The sequence below is a fragment of the Anguilla anguilla genome, chromosome 10 (genome assembly GCF_013347855.1).
Source record: "Anguilla anguilla isolate fAngAng1 chromosome 10, fAngAng1.pri, whole genome shotgun sequence".
Taxonomy (NCBI): Eukaryota; Metazoa; Chordata; class Actinopteri; order Anguilliformes; family Anguillidae; genus Anguilla; species Anguilla anguilla.
This window is the reverse complement of record NC_049210.1, coordinates 796,393-822,315: the sequence shown is the minus strand read 5'-3', so window position 1 is coordinate 822,315 and position 25,923 is coordinate 796,393. Positions and strand designations below refer to the sequence as shown.

At 53.0% G+C, this 25,923-nt stretch overlaps 1 protein-coding gene across 1 annotated transcript in view; it reads left to right on the top strand.

The window, feature by feature from the left end:
• The window catches only part of pi4kab (phosphatidylinositol 4-kinase, catalytic, alpha b), a 35,308-nt gene extending 13,886 nt beyond the window's left edge, over positions 1–21,422 (top strand). The window contains exons 20-55 of the mRNA XM_035436141.1: positions 94–202; positions 603–739; positions 828–961; positions 1,204–1,286; positions 1,409–1,479; positions 1,593–1,717; positions 2,152–2,233; positions 2,326–2,409; positions 2,706–2,795; positions 2,895–3,014; positions 5,667–5,759; positions 5,925–6,081; positions 6,609–6,736; positions 7,322–7,480; positions 7,945–8,096; positions 8,579–8,686; positions 9,304–9,431; positions 9,702–9,860; positions 10,394–10,473; positions 10,807–11,006; positions 11,539–11,629; positions 13,352–13,519; positions 13,654–13,707; positions 13,865–13,985; positions 14,142–14,271; positions 16,061–16,131; positions 16,814–16,886; positions 17,010–17,080; positions 17,458–17,582; positions 17,674–17,778; positions 17,933–18,058; positions 18,150–18,270; positions 18,938–19,097; positions 19,282–19,371; positions 19,978–20,061; positions 20,728–21,422. Coding sequence (XP_035292032.1) covers positions 94–202; positions 603–739; positions 828–961; positions 1,204–1,286; positions 1,409–1,479; positions 1,593–1,717; positions 2,152–2,233; positions 2,326–2,409; positions 2,706–2,795; positions 2,895–3,014; positions 5,667–5,759; positions 5,925–6,081; positions 6,609–6,736; positions 7,322–7,480; positions 7,945–8,096; positions 8,579–8,686; positions 9,304–9,431; positions 9,702–9,860; positions 10,394–10,473; positions 10,807–11,006; positions 11,539–11,629; positions 13,352–13,519; positions 13,654–13,707; positions 13,865–13,985; positions 14,142–14,271; positions 16,061–16,131; positions 16,814–16,886; positions 17,010–17,080; positions 17,458–17,582; positions 17,674–17,778; positions 17,933–18,058; positions 18,150–18,270; positions 18,938–19,097; positions 19,282–19,371; positions 19,978–20,061; positions 20,728–20,779 — 4,041 coding nt within the window. The 3' untranslated portion in view covers positions 20,780–21,422. The remainder of the gene's footprint in view (positions 1–93; positions 203–602; positions 740–827; positions 962–1,203; positions 1,287–1,408; positions 1,480–1,592; positions 1,718–2,151; positions 2,234–2,325; positions 2,410–2,705; positions 2,796–2,894; positions 3,015–5,666; positions 5,760–5,924; positions 6,082–6,608; positions 6,737–7,321; positions 7,481–7,944; positions 8,097–8,578; positions 8,687–9,303; positions 9,432–9,701; positions 9,861–10,393; positions 10,474–10,806; positions 11,007–11,538; positions 11,630–13,351; positions 13,520–13,653; positions 13,708–13,864; positions 13,986–14,141; positions 14,272–16,060; positions 16,132–16,813; positions 16,887–17,009; positions 17,081–17,457; positions 17,583–17,673; positions 17,779–17,932; positions 18,059–18,149; positions 18,271–18,937; positions 19,098–19,281; positions 19,372–19,977; positions 20,062–20,727) is intronic.
• Positions 21,423–25,923: the final 4,501 nt, after the last annotated feature.

Here is a 25,923-nt window from a genome sequence, read left to right as displayed (position 1 = left end):
GGTGTCCTGTGTTCAGCCAAAGCTCTGGCTGCTCGTTGCGGGAAGGTTTTCTCACGCCTCTGTCCCCCCCCCCCCCCCCTCCCCCCTCCCCAGCTGACCCGCAGACTCCCCCTCATTAAGGAGCCCAAGCCTCGGCTGCAGAAGCTGTTTCGGGACTTCTGGCTCTACTCGGTGGTGATGGGCTTCGCGGTGGAGGGCTCAGGTAGCGCTAACCCCTTCGCCACAGAAAGGTCTTCCTGATCCTGCTCTTATGGTCAGACACACTGTGATGATCTGCATCCTGCCTTTACCTCGCACTGAGAGCCCGTGTGCTGGGCTCCAACAGCGATGCCCACGCTCAGGTCCTTACTTAGATGGAGATAAATAATCCTAAATCTCATAAATCTCTTTATTGATTTATCCTCCCACATTGACTTTGCTTGGTGTAAACAGATCTGTGGAACCCTAGAACCTGCTCTGGAACCCCAGAGCGTGCTCTGTGGAACCCTAGCGCATGCTCTGTGGAACCCTAGAGGGTGCTCTGTGGAATCCTAGGGAACCCTAGAGCACGCTCTGGAACCCTACGGTGCAGGTCCTCAGGCTCTGTCCTGCCCCCCCTGCAGGGCTGTGGCCGGAGGAGTGGTATGAGGGGGTGTGTGAAATCGCCACCAAGTCCCCCATCCTCACCTTCCCCAGCGGAGAACCCCTGCGGTCCGAGCTGCAGTACAACTCTGCCCTCAAGAACGACACCGTCACCCCGGTAAGAGCTCGCCGTTACCCTGGCCTGTTTGGGGGGGGTGGGGTTGCACTTGTGTGATGCGCGGATGTTCCCCCCCCCCCCCCCCCAGGCCGAGCTGAACGACCTGCGCAGCACCATCATTAACCTGCTGGACCCGCCCCCTGAAGTCTCCGCCCTCATCAACAAGCTGGACTTCGCCATGTCCACCTACCTGCTGTCCGTCTACCGCTTGGAGTACATGAGGTGAGCAGGGCTATGAACTGTGTGTGTGTGTGTGTGTGTGAGTGTGTTAACCCTGTGTGTGTGTGTGTGTGTGTGTGTGTGTGTGTGTTAACCCTGTGTGTGTGTGTGTGTGTGTTAACCCTGTGTGTATGACATACCCTCTGTCTGTGGTAGAGATATTTATAGTCTAATAGTGAAAATGAATATTGCATATTAATATTGCATAAATTAAATATTTTATTTGACATCACACGCCCCCCCAGAGTGCTCCGCTCCGCTGATCCTGATCGCTTCCAGGTCATGTTCCGGTACTTCGAGGACAAAGCCATCCAGAAGGACAAGTCCGGTAAGTGTGTGCGTGTGCGTGTGCGTGTGCGTGTGCGTGTGCGCGTGTGTGTGCGTGCATGCGTATGTGCGGTGTGTTGTTTTGGCACGCACGTGATACCTGTGCTGTTTCTCTGCACACAGGTATGATGCAGTGTGTGATAGCTGTGGGCGATAAGGTGTTTGAGGTCTTCCTTCAGATGATGGTCGACAAGGTAAGAGTGGATAATGACAAAAAAAAGTTAAAGTTATGGGTTTGGTTTGGAATTAGATGCTGCCCAGTGTTCCTCTTATTTACTATCCCCCTCTTTCTCTTTCTCTCTCTCAGCCCAAGACCAAAGAGCAGGAGGAGGAGCTAGAACGCCATGCCCAGTTCTTGTTGGTGAATTTTAACCACACCCACAAGAGGATCCGCCGGGTGGCGGATAAGTACCTGTCCGGCCTGGCCGAAACGTGAGTTCAGCGCTATTCTCCTGCGAGGTTCAGCGGCTCGCTAACGGGGTTCAGCGGCTGTGCTAACGGGGTTCAGCGGCTATGCTAACAGGGTTCAGCGGCTATGCTAACGGGGTTCAGCGGCTATGCTAACGGGGTTCAGCGGCTATGCTAACGGGGGTTCAGCGGCTATGCTAACGGGGTTCAGATGCCCCACCTGGGCGTAATATTAATAACGTTAATATTCCTTTATTAGCTCATGTAGTCACACAGGCATTTGTGTTTTATAGGTGTGATGTGAGTTAAATACATCATCCTTCCCAGCAGGCCTTTGTTTCTGTAAATTAGTTAGTGATGTGGTTACTATTCCCACGGCCTTCTCCCTCTCCTTCCCTCTTTATTTACCTGTCTTTCTTTCTCTCCCCCTCTCCCTCTCTCTCCCCCCCCCCCCCCAGGTTTCCCCATCTCCTGTGGAGTGGCAGGGTGCTGAAGACCATGCTGGATATCCTGCAGACTCTGTCTCTCTCTCTCAGTGCGGTACGCCTCGCACGCCGCAGCGCCACGCCCACTTTCCCACAGTCCTCCTCCGCTGTCCGTGTCCGTGGTAACGGTGTTGTCCCTGTCTGCAGGACATCCATAAGGACCAGCCGTACTACGACATCCCGGACACGCCCTACCGCGTGACCGTGCCGGACACCTACGAAGCCAGAGAGGTGGGGTCACATGATCATCGCCCTGGTTCTGCTTTCACCTGCAGACTCACAGCACTAACTCTGGACTTACCTGCACAGTCCTGCTGGTCATGTGCCCTGTTTCAGACTCACAGCACTAACTCTGGACTTACCTGCACAGTCCTGCTGGTCATGTGCCCTGTTTCAGACTCACAAGACATTTTGGCTCCCAACATCATGTGTGCTTATGTAGCCCTCTGACAGGGGATTGTGGGTAATGATCTCTGCTCCTCTCTGAAGGCAGGGGATTGTGGGTAATGGTGTTCCTCTGGGTTTAGAGCATTGTGAAGGATTTTGCTGCTCGCTGTGGGGAGATCCTGAAGGAGGCCATGAAGTGGGCTTCTTCTGTCACCAAATCCCACCTGCAGGTAAGACCCCTGAATAAGCATCAGGACTGGGCATTGGGTTAGGGTTAGTTTGGGCACTGCCCCCCTGTGGTGACTGTGTGTAACTGCGTGTGTCTGCAGGAGTACCTGAATAAGCACCAGAACTGGGTGTCGGGCCTGTCCCAGCACACGGGCCTGGCCATGGCCACGGAGAGCATCCTGCACTTCGCTGGGTACAACCGCCACAGCACCTCTCTGGGGGTGAGTGGGGGGGGGGGGTTACACACACGCACACATACACACACACACACGCACACATACACACACGCACATACACACACACACACACACGCACTCTTTCACAGTAGATGAATTCTGTGTTAAAGCACAGCTGCTGCCTGGTGTAATTACTGTTATTTGTTTGTTAAATGGAGCCTGACATGATGCATGCTGGGAAGGGGTGCATGTGCTGGGATCACATGACTGAATGACTGTCACTTTCCAATGCCCTGGGTGGAGGGGCGGGCAGCTCCCTGCGCCAGGTTTCCATGGTGACAGGGTGCATGTGCTGGTGTGTGTTCTGTCACAGTTTATTACTCCCCCACACACCCGTGATCTTTTCCACACACTTATTTTCAACGTGGACGGTAAGGACTTTTTACCTGAATTATTCTGAAAATTGGGCTTGACTCAACCTTAACAGATTCTTGAAATCTGCAGATTATGGTAGAAATATGTTTTCCCCACATTAAATCAATATTTCTTTGGAGTTTTTGTGACTGAAAGAGTCAGATTTTTTAGGGACATATGCGATCTATGTTAATATCTCCATAGCCATGCAACACAAAATATTAACCAGACTCACCTGCTTCTGCAAGGTATGTGCTTCTTTCAGACAAAAATATCTTTGCTAGGTTTCATTTTCAAACGTGTTCTCTTTCTCTCTCTAGTTTAAAAGAAGTTTGTTTACCACATAGTATAAGTATCATTTATGGAGGTGTAAGGTTTTTTAACATCCATAAAGACCACTTGGTCTAAAGCAAGACTCAAAAAGAGGCGTCGGCCTTTCTTCGGCCCCGCCCTGATTGGTCGGTCTGTCGGCTGAGTGCTGGCCGGCGTGGTGTCCTGGGTAGGGGAGGGCGTGGGTGATGGGCAGGTGATGGTAGTTTCTGATGACGTTGCTGTTCTGGGTAGAGGAGGGCGAGGCTGATGGGCAGGTGATGGTAGTTTCTGATGACGTTGCTGTTCTGGGTAGGGGAGGGCGAGGCTGATGGGCAGGTCATGGTAGTTTCTGATGACGTTGCTGTCCTCTTAATGGCAGATGGCTGAAGTGATTGGGCAGCAGATAAAGGTAAGGATTCTGCTGAGGGTGTGATTACCGTCAGAATTAAACGAGTCGAACAGAATCCTCCTCCTCACACTAACAGCTTTCAGAGTCACACGGGCGGGTGGCCGTTATTCCACCAATCACAGCACACAATCGGAGTCCAATCACAGCGCGATCACTAGCCATAGAATGTTTTCTCTGTATTCGCGGGCTGTGGGAACGTGGGAGCTGAAATCTTTTTAAGGGTTTGCTTATTTCCCCCGAATGCTTTCCACTGATTCTGATCTGAAGATTGAAATTTAAATTTGATCATTAAATGTCTGACCGTCACACTGGAACAAGCTGAACGATGAAACTGGATGATGTTTCACTGAAAAATGGTGGAATGTGAAGGAATGGGTGGGTAGAGTGTAGTTGTGGGAGTGGGTAGAGTGGGGTGGGGGTGGGGGGGGTTGAGTGTTGTGGGAGTGGGTAGAGTGAGGGGGGGGGGGGTAGAGTGTAGGGGGTGGGGTTAGAGTGAAACAGACATGATGTCACTGTCAGGGCAAAGTCATGTGACGCTGCTTTGGGGGGGGGGGGGGGGGGCGCAGGGTAGAAAAGGGGCTGCTTCTGCCAGTTTTGTTTATGCCATGTCGTGTGTGTGTGTGTGTGTGTGTGTGTGTGCGCATGTGTGTGTGTGTGTGTGTGTGTGTGCATGTGTGTGTGTGGGGGTGTGTGTGCGTGTGTGCCTGCGTGTGAATGTGAGAGTGTTTGTGTGTGTGTCTGTGTGTGTGGGTGTGTGTGTGCACCTGTGTGTGAATGTGAGAGAGTGTTTGTGTGTGTGTCTGTGTGCATGGGTGTGTGTGTGCGCGCACGCGTGTTCATGTGTGTGTTTGACTGTTGCTTCATCTGCTTGTTTTATGTTCCATCTCCCCGCCCCTCCCATTGTTGACTGGCTGATGACTCTGCTCCTGTCGCCACCCCTCGCCCCGCCCTGCCCCGCCCCGCCCTGCCCCGCCCCGCCCCTCCACCAGGCCGCCTTCCCACAGGTTGGTCTGAAGCAGCCTCACTAGGCTCCGCCCCTCTGCCAGACACCCTCTCCCAGCCTGGGGGGTGCCAAATGGGCGGAGCCAATCTGTCAATCAGTTGCCTGTCGGAAATCATGCGTGATCAAAAATGCTCATAGAGACACTCTTACAAGTATTACGTACGTTGTGATGAAGGGGTCAGATTTAGTTTGGCTGCGGATTCAGAAATGACAGGAAAGCAGGAAGCGTTACCGTGTGCTTTCAGTGCCTTATGTCCTGTATGTAATGCGTTCCACACTGTCCAGTGTATTTCTTAAGTTGCGATCTCTGTATTTCCTAAATTTGATGGCTCTGTACATTTTCCTTGGGCGACAGTATCATGTGACAGTTTATAATATAAATAATTCTACAGGGGAGGACACGCTGTATTAGATGGTGATTTTTGGCTGGGCTGTTAGCCCGTTAGCTCGTTAGCACCTGTGCGCGTCCGGCGAGCAGCGGTAGGGTCGTTGCCAGGGCGGCGTTCTCCGTCGCTAACGTGCTGCGGTGCTAACACGGGCGTGCCGGGCTCTCCCGCAGGCCACTCAGCTGACGGAGAGGCCGGCCTGCGTGAAGAAGGACTACTCCAACTTCATGGCCTCCCTGAACCTGCGGAACCGCTACACAGGCGAGGTAACCACCCCGAGCCCCGCAGGGAGAACCCTCTACTGTTCGGCTTTATTTAGAGAATTTGAGAAGTGGAAGTTGAGCAGTGATGTGCAGGCAGTTGTGTGCTGTAAGGTAAGGTGGTGTGTGTGTGTGTGTGTGTGTGTCCGTGTGTGTGTGTGTGTGTGGCAGGTGTCGGGGATGATCCAGTTCGCGGAGGCGACCCAGAGCATGTCGGACCTGAACAGGCTGATGATGCAGCAGATGGACGAGGCCCTGGAGGCGGGGCTTCCTGAGGCCTTCACTCAGGCCATGTTCAGGCTGGCCGCTCTGCTCATCAGCACTAAAGGTACCCGCCCACAAACATGTCCATCACAACATAGCCCCTCCCACAAACATGTCCATCACAACATAGCCTCGCCCACAAACATGTCCATCACAACATAGCCTCGCCCACAAACATGTCCATCACAACGTAGCCCCTCCCACAAACATGTCCATCGCAACATTGCCCCTCCCACAAACATGTCCATCGCAACATAGCCCCTCCCACAAACATGTCCATCACAGCGTAGCCCCGCCCACAAACATGCCCATCACAACATAGTCCCTCCCACCTTGCCATGGCCCTGCCCACAACACCACCCATCTCAACAGGCCCACCCCCCATAACCACGCCCCCTCAGCATGGCCCCACCCCAAACCCCCCTCAGCATGGCCCCACCCTCAGCCACGCCCCCCTTGGCATGGCCCTGACTGCAAACACTATGAAATGACACAGCTGAGGCTGGCATGCCTGTAATATCTCTGTAGTCTAATCCTAGGAGAAGGTTGTTCACATGGTGTGGGTGTGTTCTCTCTCTGCCCCGCCCACAGACTGTGACCCGCTGCTGCTGCACCAGCTGTGCTGGGCGCCGCTGAGGATGTTCACCGAGCTGGGCATGGAGGCCGCCATCGCCTGCTGGGAGTGGTTCCTGGCGGCCCGCAACGGCATGGAAGTCCCGGTACTGCCGCTAACACCGCTAACTCCACACTCAGCACCTCCATCCAATCAGAATACACCCCAAACCCCACACTCTGACCTCCATCCAATCAGGGACAGGATTGGTCAGTGAGTGGGGGGGATGGGATTTGTCAGTGTGTGTGAGGGATAGGATTTGTCAGTGTCTGTGGGAGAGCCTGGATTGGTCAGTATTTGGGTCAGTGACAGTGGGGTTAGTGTTTGGGTCAGTAACTGCAGGGTCTGTGTTTGGGTCAGTAACTCTGGGGTCTGTGTTTGGGTCAGTGACAGTGGGGTCAGTGTTTGGGTCAGTAACTCTGGGGTCTGTGTTTGGGTCAGTGACTCTGGGGTCTGTGTTTGTGTCAGTAACTGCGGGGTCTGTGTTTGGGTCAGTGCTTGGGTCAGTGACGGTGGGGTCAGTGTTTGGGTCAGTAACTGCGGGGTCTGTGTTTGCGTCAGTAACTGCGGGGTCTGTGTTTGGGTTATTAACTCTGGGGTCTGTGTTTGCGTCAGTAACTCTGGGGTCTGTGTTTGGGTCAGTGACGGTGGGGTCAGTGTTTGGGTCAGTAACTCTGGGGTCTGTCGGTAGTTCATGCGGGAGATGGCGGGGGCGTGGCAGATGACGGTGGAGAAGAAGATGGGGCTGTTCTCGGAGGCGAAGGTGGAGGCCGACCCCCTGGCAGCGTCTGAGGAGAGCCAGCCCATGCCCTGCCCCCCCGACGTCACCCCCCACTACATCTGGATCGAGGTGCGTTTCTGACCCGGGTCACGCCTGGGTCAGACCTGGATCACACCTGGGTCAGACCTGGGTCACACCCGGGCCAAATATGTGTCTGAAATACTGGGTGAAAGGAGGGTAAAATGCAAAGTGTGTGTGTGAGTGTTTGTGTGTGTGCGTGTGAGAGTGTGTGTGTGTGTGTGTGTCTGTGTGTGTGTGTGTGTGTGTGTGTGTGTGCATGTGTCTGTGTGTGTGTGTGTGTGTGTGTGTATGTGGTGTGTGTGTGTGTCTGCGTGTGTGTGTGTGTGTGTGTGTGGTGTGTGTGTGCATGCGTGTGTGTGTGTGTCTGCGTGTGTGTGTGTGTGTGTGTGTGTCTGCGTGTGTGTGTGTGAATGTGGTGTGCGTGTGTGTGTGTGTGTGTGTGTGTGTCTGCGTGTGTGTGTGTGGTGTGTGTGTGCATGCGTGTGTGTGACTCACTCCCGGATCTCCTGCAGTTCCTGGTGCAGCGCTTTGAGATCGCTAAGTACTGCAGTGCGGACCAGGTGGAGGTGTTCGCCAGCCTCCTGCAGAGGTCGCTGCCTCTCACTGTGGGCGGGCCCAAGAGCTGCCTCAACCGCCACGTGGCCGCCATCGGACCTCGCTTCAGGTACAGCACATCTGTCATTTACCTCACTCCTGGTACAGCATACACCTGGCCTCAGGTACAGCACATCTGTCATTTACCTCACTCCTGGTACAGCATACACCTGGCCTCAGGTACAGCACGTCTTTCATTTACCTCACTCCTGGTACAGCATACACCTGGCCTCAGGTACAGCACGTCTTTCATCTAAACCTCACTCGTGGTACAGCATACACCTGGCCTCAGGTACAGCAAACCCCCTTTACTTTACCTTTACAGTCAGGGGTTGAGTGTTTGTCAGAGCAGCTATTGTCTTTTACAAGGTGTTTGTTAATAAAGCTGAATATTTACTGAATATTCGTCTTTATTAACATTTATTCATCTGGGCATTGAACCTGCAGCCTCTGAGGTACAGCCCAGTTCCCTACACAGCGCTGATGTACTTTTCAAACAGAACCTGAAAAACTGTGTGAGGGAGCTGAGGTCATTATTGCCCCCCCCCCCAGGCTGCTGACGCTGGGCCTGGCTCTGCTCCACTCTGACGTACTGACCAACTCCACCATCCGCAACGTCCTGAGGGAGAAGATCTACTCCACCGCCTTCGACTACTTCAGGTGCTACGACTACTTCACCCTCACCGCTGTACCTAACCCTAACCCTAACCCTCACCGCTGTACCTAACCCTAACCCTAACCCTCACCGCTGTACCGCTGTGTGATAACTACACACGCTTTACCACCATCTCTGCCTCCAGGTGTAATTCTTTGTTCAGCTGTTTCCGCTGCCAGTAATATGTTCAGAACTGTGTTAAGCTGAAATACTGGAGTCAGGAGTGCCAGACTGTTAGAGTGGAGCACCAGCTGGCATTAAAACTCGAGCCAGGTGTGCTGTGTGTGTGTGTCCACTAGAGGGCGGCCTCCAGCCGTCAGTGTGGCTGTGATCCACACAGCAGGCCTGTGTTTCCTGTGCCTGTCTGTCGGTTAAACAGCCGGACGCCAGCGCTGGTCACTCAGGGGCCCTCAGCAGAGTCCGGCTGCTCTGGGGCACTGAGCCCCTCCTGACGGGACGTGGGTGGGTGGGGGGGCACAGGGTGGGGGGGGGTGGGTGGGTGGGGGGGCACAGTGTGGGGGGGGGGGGAGCACAGTGCTGGATACCCTCTGGCCTGTAGGCGAGCCTCGACTGGTTGGCTGTGCTGTGTTTACTGACTTACTGGCTTGTTTTCTCTCTCCAGCGTTTCGCCGAAGTTCCCCACGCAGGGAGAGAAGCGCGTCCGTGAGGACATCAGCATCATGATCAAGTTCTACGCCAGCATGCTGTCCGACAAGAAGTACCTGACCGCCAACCAGCTGGTGCCGCCAGGTCAGCCTGGCGCAAGCCCTGACCCCATGCCCCACCCCCCTGTCACGCCTCGCCCCCCCCGCCCGACCCCCCCCCCTTCTGGTCAGGTCATACCAGAATAAAGCAGTTGTCATGGTGTCACTGCTGACTGTAACTTGGTTTAATTATTGCCTGATCTAGTGTCTCCACATAGTAGCTCACAAACATTCCCGTAATAGCCAAACCTGTCCCTCCCAAAAAGATATAAAAGTATTGATATTTAATATTTAATATTGATATTGATGTTTGCAGACACCCAGGACCTGTCGGTGAACAGCCTGTCGGTGATGAGCGGGACGGACTCGAGGAACAGCCTGGACGTGACGGTGGGGTCCCGGCAGCAGCCTGCGCAGGGCTGGATCAACACCTACCCCCTGTCCAGCGGCATGTCCACCATCTCCAAAAAATCAGGTGACTATACCCCCTGTCCAGCGGCATGTCCACCATCTCCAAAAAATCAGGTGACTATACCCCCTGTCCAGCGGCATGTCCGCCATCTCCAAAAAATCAGGTGACTATACCCCCTGTCCAGCGGCATGTCCACCATCTCCAAAAAATCAGGTGACTATACCCCCTGTCCAGCGGCATGTCCACCATCTCCAAAAAATCAGGTGACTATACCCCCTGTCCAGCGGCATGTCCACCATCTCCAAAAAATCAGGTGACTATACCCCCTGTCCAGCGGCATGTCCACCATCTCCAAAAAATCAGGTGACTGTAGCGTGCCTGGTCTCCAGGGCGACGGCCTCGCTGTGACGGACGACGTGCATGCATGCTGCTGGAGAGAGTTCACACCCTAACGACCGCAGCCACAGCCTGTTGGGCAGCAGTATTTACCCTCTAACTGTGGGACACTTTGTGCTTTTATCAGTCTTTTCAAATCCGAGCGTCTGTTTGAGATGTGTAATGAAATATGTCTGACGTTCCTGCTGTTTTCCCCCCAGGGCTGTCTAAGAAGAGTAACAGAGGCACTCAGCTGCACAAGTACTACATGAAGCGCCGGACTCTGCTGCTCGCCCTGCTGGTGAGACTGCGTCATTACACTTCAACTGCTGCTTCACAACCATCTAAAACACTGCACAGCCTTTAAGCACCTTTTAAACTTCCTGCACAACACTGACAGTGTGGAACACAGCATCTGCAGCATCTCCTTAAAATAACACTTGGAATAAATTTCTTTTTTTTTCTCAATTGCATGTTGGGTTGGGGGGCTTGTGTTTCGCTGGAATCTGCAGGACGTTTTTGCAAATTTTACACCCTTTTGAAGTATTAAAGTTTAAATATTTCAGGTACATATTTGACCTTTGACCCAGACCATGTGGTCATCACGCTCTCCCCCCCCCGGTGTTTTCGGCAGGCCAGCGAGATCGAGCGTCTGACCACCTGGTACAACCCACTGTCCACCCAAGAGCTGTCGGTGCCCACCGAGCAGTCCGTGGAGACCAGCATCGCCAACTGGAGGTCCAAGTACATCAACCTGAGCGAGAAGCAGTGGAAGGACCACGTCAACCTGGCCTGGAGCATCTCACCGTACCTGGCTCTGCAGCTCCCTGCGCGGTACACACACACGCACACACGCACACACGCACACACACACACACACACACACACACACACACATACACACACCTACACCCCCCCCACATTACCAGCCTGGAGCACCCCCCTTACGTGGCCCTGCAGCTCCCTGCGCGGTACACTCTCCCTCCCTGCAGTACCAGCCTCCGCATGACAGGGGGCGCCAGCACCGTCTGCACTGGTCCCAGTAAATGTCGTAAACTAGGGGTGCCAAACTCCAGCCCTGTAGGGCTGCGGCTCCTGCAGGCTTTTGTGGTTTCCTGTCAATCAGCAGCCAATTAAGGCCAATTAAGAACAAGGTGTGTGGTTTTATTTAGCCAATCAATGACTTAAATGAATTGCTCATGCTGAAATGCACTGAAAACCAGCAGGCGCTGTGGCCCTCCAGGACTGGAGTTAAACCTGCAGGCACGATTAAAAACAGCTTGTTTAGCTATGGGGAAATACAGGCTGGCTAATTGATGGCTGATTGACTGATTGACTGATTTATTGATTGCCCTTCCTGTCGCAGGTTTAAGAACGCAGAGGCCATTGTGACGGAGGTGACGCGCCTGGTTCGGCTGGACCCGGGCGCGGTCTGCGACGTCCCAGAGGCGGTGAAGGTGAGAGACCTGTGCGTCACACACACACACACCTGCACGTCACACACACACACACACACACACCTGTGCATCACACACACACCTGCATGTCACACACACCTTTATGCCTGAACCCACAAGCAGAATCAGTGAAGTGCAGCTGCACCTTAAATCTGGCCTGGCTGTGGGTTCACCAGGCTGCACCCTGAACTGAACACTGAACACCATCACTGAACACCTGAGTGCCGCCATTAATGGAGAATTGGCACATTCGTAGTGCAGCTGTTTGTTATGGTATCATTGTCCGAGGTTTGTGTGTGTACACTAATGAAGCTGTTGCTAGGGTAGATCAGATCTTTTTAAAAAAAATTTTTACTAAAGATAATGGCAATCTGAACTGGAAATAATGAACTGCAAATGCAAATTCGGTGCTGCTTGTTCCAAAATCTGAAACCTTTTTGTGGGGGGGGGTTGTTTTCCTGCCCTTCTTCCGTGCGTGCGGCTGTCCGGCTCTATGCCCCCCCGCCCCCCGCTCTCTCTGGGGGGGCGGGTGTTGTTGAAGCGCTCTCCTGTTTTGCTCTGCGTCAGGCTCTTACCTGCCATCAGTGCGGTTTATTTCCACCTGGTTTAGCTCCGCTAATGAGCGCTCACCTGTCTGGCCGAGGCAGAGAGGGAGAGCCGTCCTGCTCACCTGTGCCTGTTTCAGCCTGTTTGTGAGGAAAACGCAGCAGAGCCAGAATGGCTCCCTGGGCACCCCTAATGCCATGCCCAATGCATATGAGCTATGGGAGAGCCAACAGAGCCGGAATGGCTCCCTGGGAGCCCCTAACGCCAGGCCCAGTGCAGGCGAGCTATGGGACAGACAGCAGAGCCAGAATGGCTCCCTGGGCGCCCCTAACGCCAGACCCAATGCAGGCGAGCTATGGGACAGACAGCAGAGCCGGAATGGCTCCTGGGACTCTCTGTTCTAGCGCACACTGACAGGCCCCGCCGTGGTGCAGCCAGCCGAAAGCTAATCGCTGAAATGCGCCGGAGTCTGCTAATAGTCCCGCCGTCACAGGAACGTCAGAGCCCGTTTCTCTCGGCCGGAAACGCCTGCTGGCTTTCTCCTCTCTCTGCTCAACACTGTAATTTAGTATCACCACCATTATTCAGTTCTCCTTTTTAAGATCATTTTTTAACGTGATTATACATTAAAAATAAAGTCTGTACCTGCCTGTGAGTGGGAGACGTGCCCTTGTTCAATGCAGTGCGTTCTGGGACGAGCGTTAGTGGAAATGTTTACTGCTCGTTAACTAATTGGGCTCGTTATGCTGCGCGTAATTGGCTGGAGCAGGACTGTTTGTAAGCACACAGCAGACCCTGCGGGGGACGAGTTTGACACCCCTGTTCTGATGGGATGTTTGTCTCTGAACTTTACAGGAAGGAGAGTCAGCTGCTTCCTGTCAGGATAATGTGTGTGAAACACTGAAGCGTTTCTGACATGGTGGTGTTATCCCTGTGAGAGTCTTTCAGACGCTGGGGAAAGTTTATCAGAGCACTCTGGGGTCCCGCAGTGGTCCAGGGTAAACAGAAATGTGTTATTGCGGTCTGTGTCTCAGAGTGCACTAGCAGGCATGTTTGGGGTGTGAATCTCTGACGTGAAGTGTGTGGACTGGAGAGGGAATGAGGTTGTGTTTGTCCGTGTGGTCTGAGCGGGAGTAAGGTTGTGTTTGTCCGTCTGTCTCTGTGTTCTGTGCGCAGTTCCTGGTCACCTGGCACACCATCGACGCCGACTCCCCGGAGCTGAGCCACATCCTGTGCTGGGCACCGGCCGACCCCCCCACGGGCCTGTCCTACTTCTCCAGCCTGTACCCCCCCCACCCGCTCACCGCCCAGTACGGCGTCAAAGTGCTGCGCTCCTTCCCCCCCGTACGTACCGCCCCCCGACTCTACACATGCAGGCCTGAACTCTGACCTCTCAACTATGCAGGCCTGAACTCAGAGTAGAGGTACTGGTCTGTCTGTCTGTCTGTCATTTACTGATATTTATTCTTTTTTCCCAGGATGCCATTTTATTCTACATTCCTCAGATTGTTCAAGCACTTCGGTATGACAAGGTGAGATTCCCGGTTCATTCTACAGCATTTGTAGATGGGCTATGTACTGTCCTGTTTTTCCATTGGTTGCTGTAGATGGGCTGTGTAGTGTCCTGTTTCTCAATTGGTTGCTGTAGATGGGCTATATAGTGTCCTGTTTCTCCATTGGTTGCTGTAGATGGGCTATGTGAGAGAGTACATCCTGTGGGCGGCGCAGAAGTCTCAGCTCCTGGCCCACCAGTTCATCTGGAACATGAAGACCAACATCTACCTGGACGAGGAGGGACACCAGAAGGACCGTGAGTCTGCAGACGCTAACCCCACGCAGACGCGTTTCGCTTTCGTATGATGTGCTCTCTCCTCGTCCGGGCGATGGATTGCTCTGTGTGTATAGCGCCCTGCTGTGCTGGTTGTGTGTGTATAGCGCCCTGCTGAGCTGGTTGTGTTCTCTCTAGCTGATATCGGGGAGCTGCTGGAGCAGATGGTGGTGGAGATCACCGGCTCTCTCTCCGGTCCCGCCAAGGACTTCTACCAGCGCGAGTTTGACTTCTTCAACAAGATCACCAACGTCTCCGCCATTATCAAGTACGGGCTTGCCTGTAACCCCATTACTCCTAAAAATAAAGGCCCAGACGGGTGGTTCCTCTCCCCACCTGTAGCTCTGCTGTGTAGTTGGCCTTCCGCACACAGCAGGGCTGCAGTGATCTGGCTCGTGTGTCAGAATGCTTCTGTTAGCCTGTGCTGTGCTGGAACTGCGCTGGCTGGCTGTGCGTCTCTCTGGATCGTGGTTATGAGGTATTTATGGCTGCGGTGTGGGCCTGGAGCAGGTCTGTGTGGAGCGCGCCAGCGACACCGTCTCCTCCTGCCCAGCGATGCCAGGCCACCTGGGAGCTGCAGCACATGACCCTAACCCTAACCCTATTCAGCAAATACACCTGCAGCACCTAACCCTAACCCTATTCAGCAAATACACCTGCAGCACCTGACCCTAACCCTAACCCTATTCAGCAAATACACCTGCAGTACCTGACCCTAACCCTAACCCTATTCAGCAAATACACCTGCAGCTCGGACCTGTGTGACAGTAAAGTCTGTAAAACCTGAGAATGAGGCACAGCTTGCTGTTTGGTTGGGTGTGCCGAGGGGTTGGCATATTTTAACTTTTTAAAAAGAGCTGTTCTAACCAACTTTACCTTTCATCTGACTCTCCTCGAAGAACCACGCATTCACTTCTACCCTCATTCTAACGTTTTTACGTGTGAATTGGTAAAGTGATATGTATGTAAGGCATGCGCTGGATGTGCTTGGCCGTGTTAGAGCCCGTGAGTCCCTCTCAGTGTGGAGTCCCTCTCAGTGAGGAGTCCCCCTCAGTGAGGAGTCCCCCTCAGTGAGGAGTCCCTCTCAGTGAGGAGTCCCTCAGTGTGGAGTCCCTCTCAGTGAGGAGTCCCCCTCAGTGAGGAGTCCCTCAGTGTGGAGTCCCTCTCAGTGTGGAGTCCCTCTCAGTGAGGAGTCCCCCTCAGTGAGGAGTCCCTCTCAGTGTGGAGTCCCTCTCAGTGTGGAGTCCCCCTCAGTGAGGAGTCCCTCTCAGTGAGGAGTCCCTCTCAGTGTGGAGTCCCTCTCAGTGTGGAGTCCCTCTCAGTGTGGAGTCCCTCTCAGTGTGGAGTCCCTCTCAGTGTGGAGTCCCTCTCAGTGTGGTGTGCAGTCAGTTAGGATGCCTGTGGAGTTGGAGATGGCAGATCAATCCCAGGATGCCGTGCGGCGGCGGTGTGGGTCCCAGGTCCCTCATCATGGGCTGATATTAGAGTCCCTGCTGCTGTGTGTCTCTGCCCCGGGGGGGGGGGGGGGAGCAGGCAGAGGGCCGGGGACTGAGACACACAGGCTGAGGGGGGTGATGAGACTGACTGTGACAGGACCCATTAAGGCTGAGGATGGCACTCTTCAATGCCCCCCCCCCTTCTCACCCCTGGGGGGGCAATTACAGCACCACCTGCCTCATTACATCAGTAATCCTGGGTGATTACAGACAGCTGGGTGGAAAAGATGACAAAAGCAGGATGAGACTCTGGAGCTGCCCCCCACACCCCCCCCACCACACTGTTCTCTGGGTCCATGCTGCTGGTGCTGCCCCACCTTTCTCCCTTCTCTCTGTGTCCAAACAGCCCCATATGCTCTGTGTGCCTTGATGTTGCCTTAAACTCATAAACTGAAGCAGTGACCAACTGTTCAGACGTAATATGCATGTGTTGTACAAATCCCTGCACACGCGCGCACACACACACACTCACACACACACACACTCTCTCTCACACACACACACACACACACACACACACACACACCTGGGCGTGTCTCTGAGCTTTCTCTTGTTTTCCAGGCCGGTGCCGAAGGGGGATGAGAGGAAGAGGGCCTGTCTGAAAGCACTGGCTGATATTAAAGTGCAGCCAGGTGAGTGAACACCCTTACCCACCTGTGCAGCCACATTCACCTTTCAGATACAGTCACTTACTCACCTGTGTGACCACATTCACACCTCTCAGATACAGTCACTTACCTACCTGTGTGACCACATTCACACCGGCCAGTCACTTACTCACCTGTATGACCACATTCACCTCTCAGATACAGTCACTTACCTACCTGTATGACCACATTCACCTCTCAGATACAGTCACTTACCTACCTGTATGACCACATTCACCTTTCAGATACAGTCACTTACCCACCTGTGTGACCACATTCACCTCTCAGATACAGTCACTTACCTACCTGTATGACCACATTCACCACTCAGATACAGTCACTTACCTACCTGTATGACCACATTCACCTCTCAGATACAGTCACTTACCTACCTGTATGACCACATTCACCTCTCAGATACAGTCACTTACCCACCTGTGCAGCCATGTTCACCTCTTGCAGGGTGTTAAATTGGTGATTGTAAATACATGTTACTCTCGCAGGGTGTTAACTTGGTGATTGTAAGTACATGTTACTCTTGCAGGGTGTTAACTTGGTGATTGTAAATACATGTTACTCTCGCAGGGTGTTAACTTGGTGATTGTAAGTACATGTTACTCTTGCAGGGTGTTAAATTGGTGATTGTAAGTACATGTTACTCTCGCAGGGTGTTACCTGCCCAGTAACCCGGAGGCCATTGTGCTGGATATAGACTACAAGTCCGGGACGCCAATGCAGAGGTGAGACCACCTGTCTTATGAGTTAGAATGTTCTTGTGTGTGTGTGTGCATGCCTGTGTGCACACGCGTGTGTGTGTGTGTGTGTGTGCACGTGTGTTCCTTACGTATTGCTTACCTATACAGTGCTGCCAAAGCCCCTTACCTGGCCAAGTTCAAGGTGAAGCGCTGTGGAGTGAGTGAGCTGGAGAAAGAGGGTGAGTACAGGTGTGCTTCAGCCAGAACACACACCTACATTCACCTGCACAGCCTCACCGGCACTGCTTCACCTGCACAGCCTCACCTGCACTGCTTCACCTGCACAGCCTCACCTGCTCTGCTTCGCCTGCACAGCCTCACCTGCTCTGCTTCGCCTGCACAGCCTTACCTGCACTGCTTTACCTGCACAGCCTTACCTGCACTGCTTCACCTGCACAGCCTCACCTGCTCTGCTTCGCCTGCACAGCCTTACCTGCACTGCTTTACCTGCACAGCCTTACCTGCACTGCTTTACCTGCACAATTACGCTCCAGTTTTTCATCTCTGCCTAACCCCCCCCCCCCCCCCCCCCATCTCTGCCTAACCCCCCCCTCAGGACTCAGCTGTCGCTCGGACTCGGTGGACGAGGGGGAGGAGGACCAGGGGGAGGATGGGAAGGCCGCGTTGCGTCGGGTGTGCTGGCAGGCGGCCATCTTCAAGGTCGGGGACGACTGCAGACAGGTAGGTGCCCCCCCCCCTTTCCTCCCCCCTCGTACACTGCGTGAGTATTCTGCTGTTTCCATGTTGACCCCGTGCTCTGTCCCCTGTGCAGGACATGCTGGCGCTGCAGATCATTGGCCTGTTTAAGAACATCTTCCAGCTGGTGGGGCTGGACCTGTTCGTGTTCCCCTACAGAGTGGTTGCCACGGCGCCTGGGGTGAGAGTTACCGCTTCGTTTCGGGAGGGGCGTACGTCACCCAGTAAAAAAATCACTTCTGCACATCGCACAACATCTTTCTGTATTCTCCGTGTGGAGTTTGTTCATTTTCAAAGTCCTTTAAGCTTTTTTTCTGGAACGTTCCGTGCCTCAGTGTGGCGTCATCGAGTGCATCCCGGACTGCAAGTCCCGTGACCAGCTGGGGCGGCAGACGGACTTTGGGATGTACGACTACTTCAGGAACCAGTATGGCGACGAGTCCACGCTGGCCTTCCAGAAGGTGTGTGTGTGTGTGTGTGTGTGCGCAATGGCGTGTGTGTGTGTGTGTGCAGGTGTGTACGTAACTCTGTCTCTCTCTCTCTCTCTCTCAGGCTCGGTATAACTTTATCCGCAGTATGGCAGCCTACAGCCTGCTACTCTTCCTGCTGCAGATCAAAGATCGGCACAACGGCAACATCATGCTGGACAGCAAGGGTCACCTCATCCACATTGGTCAGTAACTCTGCCCCTGCCCCGCCCCTGCCCCGCCCCTCATCCACATCAGTCAGTAACCCCCCCACCCCGCCCTGCCACGCCTCCTCAGCCCCACCCCTGTCCGGCCCCCCACCCCCCATCCACGGCTGTCAGTGCCCTCCCACCCAGCCCTGCTCCTCTCCTCTTGGCCCCCGTCCTGCCCTGCACTGATCCTCAGTGCTCTCAGTACCCCCCCCGCCGCCCCCCCCCCGCCGTGTCACACCTGTTCCGCGGGGCGTTAATCCTCGCAGGCAGAAGGTGTGAAACCAGCGGCATGCTGGGAACACGGAATGGATTTACACCTCCGCTCTGCCCCAAACTACGCCCCCAGCCGCTAAATTTACACCCCCGTGGAGAGCACCACAGATTTCAGGTTCATGTTTGAGAGCTGTGCTGTCATTGGCAGATTTTGGGTTCAGGTTTGAGAGCTGTGCTGTCTTTGGAAGATTTCAGGTTCATGTTTGAGAGCTGTGCTGTCATTGACAGATTTTGGGTTCAGGTTTGAGAGCTGTGCTGTCATTGGCAGATTTCAGGTTCATGTTTGAGAGCTGTGCTGTCATTGGCAGATTTCGGGTTCATGTTTGAGAGCTGTGCTGTCATTGGCAGATTTCGGGTTCATGTTTGAGAGCTGTGCTGTCATTGGCAGATTTTGGGTTCATGTTTGAGAGCTCCCCCGGGGGGAACTTGGGCTGGGAACCGGACATCAAGCTGACGGACGAGATGGTGATGATCATGGGCGGGAAGATGGAGGCCACACCCTTCAAGTGGTTCATGGAGATGTGTGTGCGGGGCTACCTGGCAGTCAGGTGAGTCCATGGAGATGTGTGGGCGGGGTTACCTGGTAGTCAGGTGAGTCCATGGAGATGTGTGGGCGGGGTTACCTGGTAGTCAGGTGAGTCCATGGAGATGTGTGGGCGGGGTTACCTGTAGCACTGTAAGTGATGTATGATGTTTATTATCTGTTCTCTCTGTGGCTCCGCCCCTCCACAGGCCCTACATGGATGCTGTGGTTTCCCTGGTAACACTGATGCTGGACACTGGGTTGCCGTGCTTTCGTGGCCAGACCATAAAGCTGCTGAAGTGAGTGATGCCCGTCAGTCACATGGCCACGCCCCTCTTCCTGCCGCAGAGGTCCTGTTGGACAGCACTGCTGGGTGGGATGTCTTTAGTATGTAGTGGGATGCTGAGTGCCTGTCAGTCCTGGTCTGTGTCAGATCTAATTACACTGCAGCGCTGGGATCTGATCTGACAGGCTGAAGACTGACGTGTTTCCCGCTACAGGCAGAGCTTTAACCCCAGTCTGCTCTGAGCTTTAACCCCAGTCTGCTCTGAGCTTTAACCCCAGTCTGCTCTGAGCTTTAACCCCAGTCTGCTCTGAGCTTTAACCCCAGTCTGCTCTGAGCTTTAACCCCAGTCTGATCTGAGCTTTAACCCCAGTCTGATCTGAGCTTTAACCCCAGTCTGATCTGAGCTTTAACCCCAGTCTGCTCTGAGCTTTAACCCCAGTCTGCTCTGAGCTTTAACCCCAGTCTGCTCTGAGCTTTAACCCCAGTCTGCTCTGAGCTTTAACCCCAGTCTGCTCTGAGCTTTAAACCCAGTCTGATCTGAGCTTTAACCCCAGTCTGCTCTGAGCTTTAACCCCAGTCTGCTCTGACAGGCTGAAGACTGACATGTTTCCCGTTACAGGCAGAGGTTCAACCCCAGTCTGAGTGAGAAAGAGGCGGCGGCCTTCATCATCAAAGTCATCCAGAGCTGTTTCCTCAGCAGCAGGTGAGCTTCCAGCATCCCCCACTCTACTGCTACACCCGTACAGGTGATAACTGCACCCCTACAGGTGATAACTGCACCTCTACAGGTGATAACTGCACCCGTACAGGTGATAACTGCACCTCTACAGGTGATAACTGCACATATAGAGGTGATAACTACACCTCTGCATCAATTAAAGAGCATATTTTAAGCCATCATGCAGCCTTACACATAAACAGGCACCCCTGATGTTTTTACACATTTTTTCCGCTGAATTGGAATTTCACTGGAAGTGTGAGGAACTGAAATTTTTGGCCGTAGCCCGGGAGGATAAAACGTGTCTGAATCGGTCTGTGAACGGACACGGCAGGGCAGTGTGGTTTCTGGCATTCGGTTTTACGGCTCAGGTATGCGCAGGTCTGCGTCAGGTCTGTCAGGTACGCGCAGGTCTGCATCAGGTCTGTGTCAGGTATGCGCAGGTCTGCGTCAGGTCTGTGTCAGGTCTGTGTCAGGTCTGCGTCAGGTATGCGCAGGTCTGCGCAGGTCTGCGCAGGTCTGCGCAGGTCTGCAGTCTGAAGGGAAGAGCTCAGATGTGGGCTCCGCTCTTTAAAAGCGTATCTTTGCAGTACAGTTCTGCTGTGCTGTCGGAGGAGTAAATATCTGATCTCTCTCTCTGTTCTCTTTCAGGAGTAAAACCTACGACATGATTCAGTACTACCAGAACCAGATCCCCTACTGAAGGTGACCCCCCCCCTCCCCCCACACCACCAGCCGGCCCCCCCCCCCCCCCCTCTGCTTCATCCTCGTTCTGAGATCGTAGCTGTTACACCGTCTCACTAGAATCTGCAGTTATGTGCACTTTAACTCCACCAGCTGTGTTCTCAAATCAGTGTGCATGTCTCGTGAATGGGCATTCCAGAGGACCGTCTCTCAGAAAAAATAATAATAATAATAATAATTATTCATTTTGTGTCTTTGCCAACGTTAGCATTCTGGAACTCTGATTTCTGTTTTGGAGAAAATAGTATAGGATTTGATTGTGCTTTGAAAGTGCTGAACTGGCTGTAGTTATTGTTATTTTAAAGCGTTGCCTTTTCTGCCCGTGGCCTTGACCGTGCGCTTCAGAGTACCGCTAGTGTCCGCAACGTTCCGGAACCCTCCGCTCCGTGGCGTGGGGTTCCGTGGGCTCGTCTCCCGTGAATACGTGCGCTTCGACTGATCCAGTGTAAGGAGTGTTACACTTTTTATGCGTGTGTGTTAACGTGATTATGACACAAGACTGAATCTGATTTTGTATTTCCTGTCTCCTGTTTGGAATTCACATGTCATGAAGTATATTTAATATAATGAAGATCATAAATAAAGAGTTAAATTAAAACGCCTGTTGTCTCTTCGCAATTTTAGATTGAAACTAGTATTCTCCACATGCCTACCGTATGCAGACTTCATGGAGTACAAATTAAAAATGTAGTATTTTTAAATAGAAATTGTATTTTTGATGTTTACTATTTCTATACTTTTTAAAATTTGTCGACCTGTGGATGGAACTCTAACTGTGTGTGGTGTTTATGTCGGGGACTGAAGCTAACTGTGTTGCAGCTGCGCCTGTAGAACAGCAGGTGGCGCACAGACTTTTCTGAGATGGGCAAGCCAGTTGACCAAATGTGTGTGGTAAACAGGACACGTGATTCGAGAAACTGGGGGATGAAACTTAATTGAGCTTTAGTTTTTATTCCCATGAAGGAATTGGAACAGCTCCAGTCCATCTCCGCCAAACCCCCATTTCTACAGTGAAGCAGCATCAGCTTCATCAGGTTCCTCCTCTTCCTCGGTTGTCTTTGTTTTTTTTCTTGATTCTCCTTTAACAGGCCTCATGAGAAAGCATTATTTGTAGCTGAAGTGACACTCTGGAGGAACTGGAGTCGGGTCTAAACCAGACCCGTGTGTCGTCTCAGATAAGGATTAACCCCCAGAGAAGCTGCCCAGGCCCCAGGCTCTGTCTGCTGCACAAAACCGTCTCTGTGTCCCAGTCCGCGCCTTCAAGCCCCAGTCTGAACCTTTTTAAGTGGGGGAAAAAAAAACATCAGTTGAAAGAGCCTGAAACGTCAACATCCGCCTCAGTTTCTGTTTAACTCTTAAATGTGTTTATTTTAAGATTACTGCACTTGCACAGATGAGCTATTCCTAAATGCTTCTGGATTCAGAATTTTCTGTCTGAATGTCAGGGATAAACCCCAAGGAATATTGTGGTCACACGGCAACAGATTTTAGTTGCATTCATTCAGTGTCGAGAGGCTTCTGGGAGATCTTGTGGAGTAAGTCGCTGCTTAATTAACGTGGCGTTCCAACAGAATATAATGTGATTAAATCATGATGAATAACTGCCACACGCAGTCTTGCCAATTACACTTTGGTTGTGCAGAAATGGCCGCTGGTTACATTTAAAAGAATCAAGCTGATTGCACTGAACTTGTCTTTATTGTCTGATTTCGGGCATTATCTTTAGTCTAGAGGACGTTGTGAATCCATGTGAGCTGTCCTTTTATAGGAAATATTTACTGTAATAAGCATTTTGCTCTGACGGTCACTGAACCGATCTGTAGTGACGGGGAGACTGGAAATGTGCTGAAATAAGTCTTTGTATTTGCCAAGACGCTGAAGCGAACTCTTCAGTTGGCTTGCAGAAGCAAGAGCTAATGGCCAAGAACTGAGCGGCTTTGGGCTGCTGCTCGAGCGAACTTTCAGCGAGAAAACTTTCTGCATAACAAACAAACGTTGGTCATGAGCAGGTCTACTATAACATCGCATCTTCCCAGCGCTTTACTGCGAGTTCAGTGTTTTGGGCGAGTCAGGTGTCTGTGAAAGGATTGCACTGTTGCTCTGCAGTGACGATTCGTTTCAGGTGTAACTGTACAGTACAGGTATCATGTCGTCATTTTTTGTTCCATGTTCTTTGAGGCTTACATTTTTCTGTACGTTTTACCTTATATTAGACACATTTATGCAATGCGACGTACAATTGTGGCATACCGAAGTTCATTGGACCAACTTAAAACACAGGTCCGACAAGGTACACTACTCATTATGTAACGGTCATAGGCATGAGCACATTAAGTCCAGTTCACACAGTAAGCATAGGCTAGGTCAGAGTAATGCTAAGTCAAACTAGGAGGCACGACAAGAACTACAACATCAAGATAACGATACAAGTGCAATATAAGTGCCGGATGGAGGTACGTGTATCATGAAAGTGCTTTCGGCCAGCCAATCCCAGTGCACGCTGGCCGACAGTCGGCCAATCCCTGCGCTCGCTGCCGGACAGTCAGCCAATCCCAGCGCACGCTGCCCTTCAGTCAGCCAATCCCAGCGCACACTGCCCGACAGTCAGCCAATCCCTGCACATATTGCCCTTCTGTCGACCGATCCCAGGGTACACTGCCCTACGGCTTTCATCTGGGAGGCCTAATTAGCATATTTACATATTTGGGTACAAACACAGCGTGTGCTAATTAGCTTAATTAGCAGGAAGGTTTTAATGATTTGTTTAACAACAACACCCTGCCAGAGGGATTATCCAGGGGGACAGAGGAAGTGCTTATTTTGGGGCGGTGGTGGGGGGGGGAAATCACCCCTCATTTCTGCCTGTGATGTCTCCATCACTCCCCCCCCCCCATAAACATTGTAACTGCTGCAGTACCAGACGAGTGCGTTGCCCCCATCCTTCTTCTCCTCCTCCTTCCCCCCTTTTCTCTCGTGTGTGACCCCCCCTCCTCCTCACCCCCAGCCCCCCTACTTTAAGCATACTTGTTCAGTCTCCCCCCCCCCCACCCCTCCCTCCTGCATTAATTAGGGGCTCCAGTGAGGAGCTTCTCTGGGAACGGGAGCCGCTGCTGATGTTCACTTGTTATTAAGCCCCCACCCCCCCCCCCCCCCCGAATCACGGCCCTGAATGAATTATTCACCAGCACCGCTCCTGACTTCAGAAGGGGAGGGGGGATGGGGGGGGGGCCCGGGGCCTGCACTGAAACCTGGGAAATGCAGGGGGGGAACAGGCCACTGTGGCTGCATGCTCTGGGCTTCCTGGCTTCTCCAGGGGTCAGCGAATTGGGGGAGAGAAGCTGAACCCCTTCTCCTCTCCTCTCCTCTCCTCTCCTCTCCTCTCCTCTCCTCTCCTCTCCTCTCCTCTCCTCTCCTCTCCTCTCCTCCCCTCCCCTCCCCTCCCCTCCCCTCCCCTCCCCTCCCCTCCCCTCCCCTCCCCACCCCACCCCACCCCACCCCACCCCACCCCACCCCACCCCACCCCACCCAGGCACTCTTAGCAGCTCATGAACACTGCAGCACTCTCAGTCTGCTTCATTTCATGTTGAATTTTTACATTTTATTTTTATTTTTTTATATTTTTGTAAAACTTCTCGTTTATTTCTGACTGGGTGTGTTGGGTTAATATTTAATGGCAGCAGCTGGATCCCAGCGCTGTGCTGTGATGTTTGATGGGCTGTACACGTGTAGCTGTGCATCTTGCTCTCCTCATCACCATCTTTATGAAGCTGCCTCTCCAGCTGACCCTGTGGGCCGCGTCGTGTGATTGGACTGATGATCCCGCTCCCGTGTTTCAGCCGCTAAGAAGAGTACGGACTGATTTTATACCCTTCCGTGGCGATTCCTGTTTTTCTCCGCGTTCTTATGAGCTGGTTATTAATCATAGAAGAGAGCATCCATTCCTTATGCTGTGTCATCTAAAAAAACCCAGTTAATGAATTCATTCAGGGACTGCCGTGGCTGCCAGCACAGATCACTGCTGCTCATAATAAGCCCGGCTCTCGTGAAACAATCTCATACGCTGGAAAAAAGAGCGTTTTTTTCTGTGCTCTCTGAAAGGCACGCGGCTTCATGTTTAAATTTCAGATCGAAATTCTCTCAACCAGAACATCTGTGAGCTGTTCTCCTGCTGCGGTCTCGCCCAGTGCGCTGTGTGTAGATGCAGCTGTTGTGGTTTAGGTGGAGTAACAGGGAGGCTGAATGCTTTGGGAGGTGTGGGGGGGGGGGGTTGGTGCGCGTGTGTGAGATGACCGGGGGGGGGGGGGTGAGAGTAGTGAGAGATGTGAACTAAACATGGGAGTGGTGTGATCATCATGCTGTGTGTGATTATCACTCTTGCTGTTTATTTGCCACTTCTCTTGTAAATAAACAACCTCTCCCAGCCCCCCCCCCCCCTCCCTTACAGAGCTGTGTTGAGTGTTTTCGCGATGTCAGAGTTGTGAGGGTTGGGGGGGGGGGCTGGCTGTTTGTGGAGAGAGGAATTTGGTGCCTCCGTTCTCCCTGTGGCCAGGACCTGTCAGAGGGAGATGCATGTGCGTCTTTAATCACACGTTTTCTCCAGAACGCTGCGGCTGCTTCAGATCTGACACAGACGCAGTGATTTATCCGAACCGAGGGAAACCCGGCCATTCTGAGCAAGTTCAGACACAGAGTGTGTGTGCAGGAGAAGCCTCTGTGGCTGTCCAGCACCGCGAATGGCCCGCTGTGATTGGAGGAATGAGCAGCTGAGAAACGCCGACTCGTGTGCACACGCAACGCCACCGTGTCTGACGCGGACGCGTCTCTGCAGTCAGAGGGGCCCTATCCGCTCCCTCCGCTCCCTCCGCGTCTCTGTGACGGTTCATCTCGTGGTTTGTCATCGCGTGAGATGGCCGTCGCCGCGTTCTGGAGACGCTGTGGGGAAGGCGTGGCGTCGCTGGGTGCTCGGGAGCAGAGCACCATCCCTTGGTTGGGGCACTGTGTTAGAGGCCAATGGGCATGCAGGACAGAGTCTCCTGTAGAAGATGGCGGAAACGCGTGGCGGGTCATGCGACGCTCTCTCGCGCGCGGCGGGTCATGTGACGA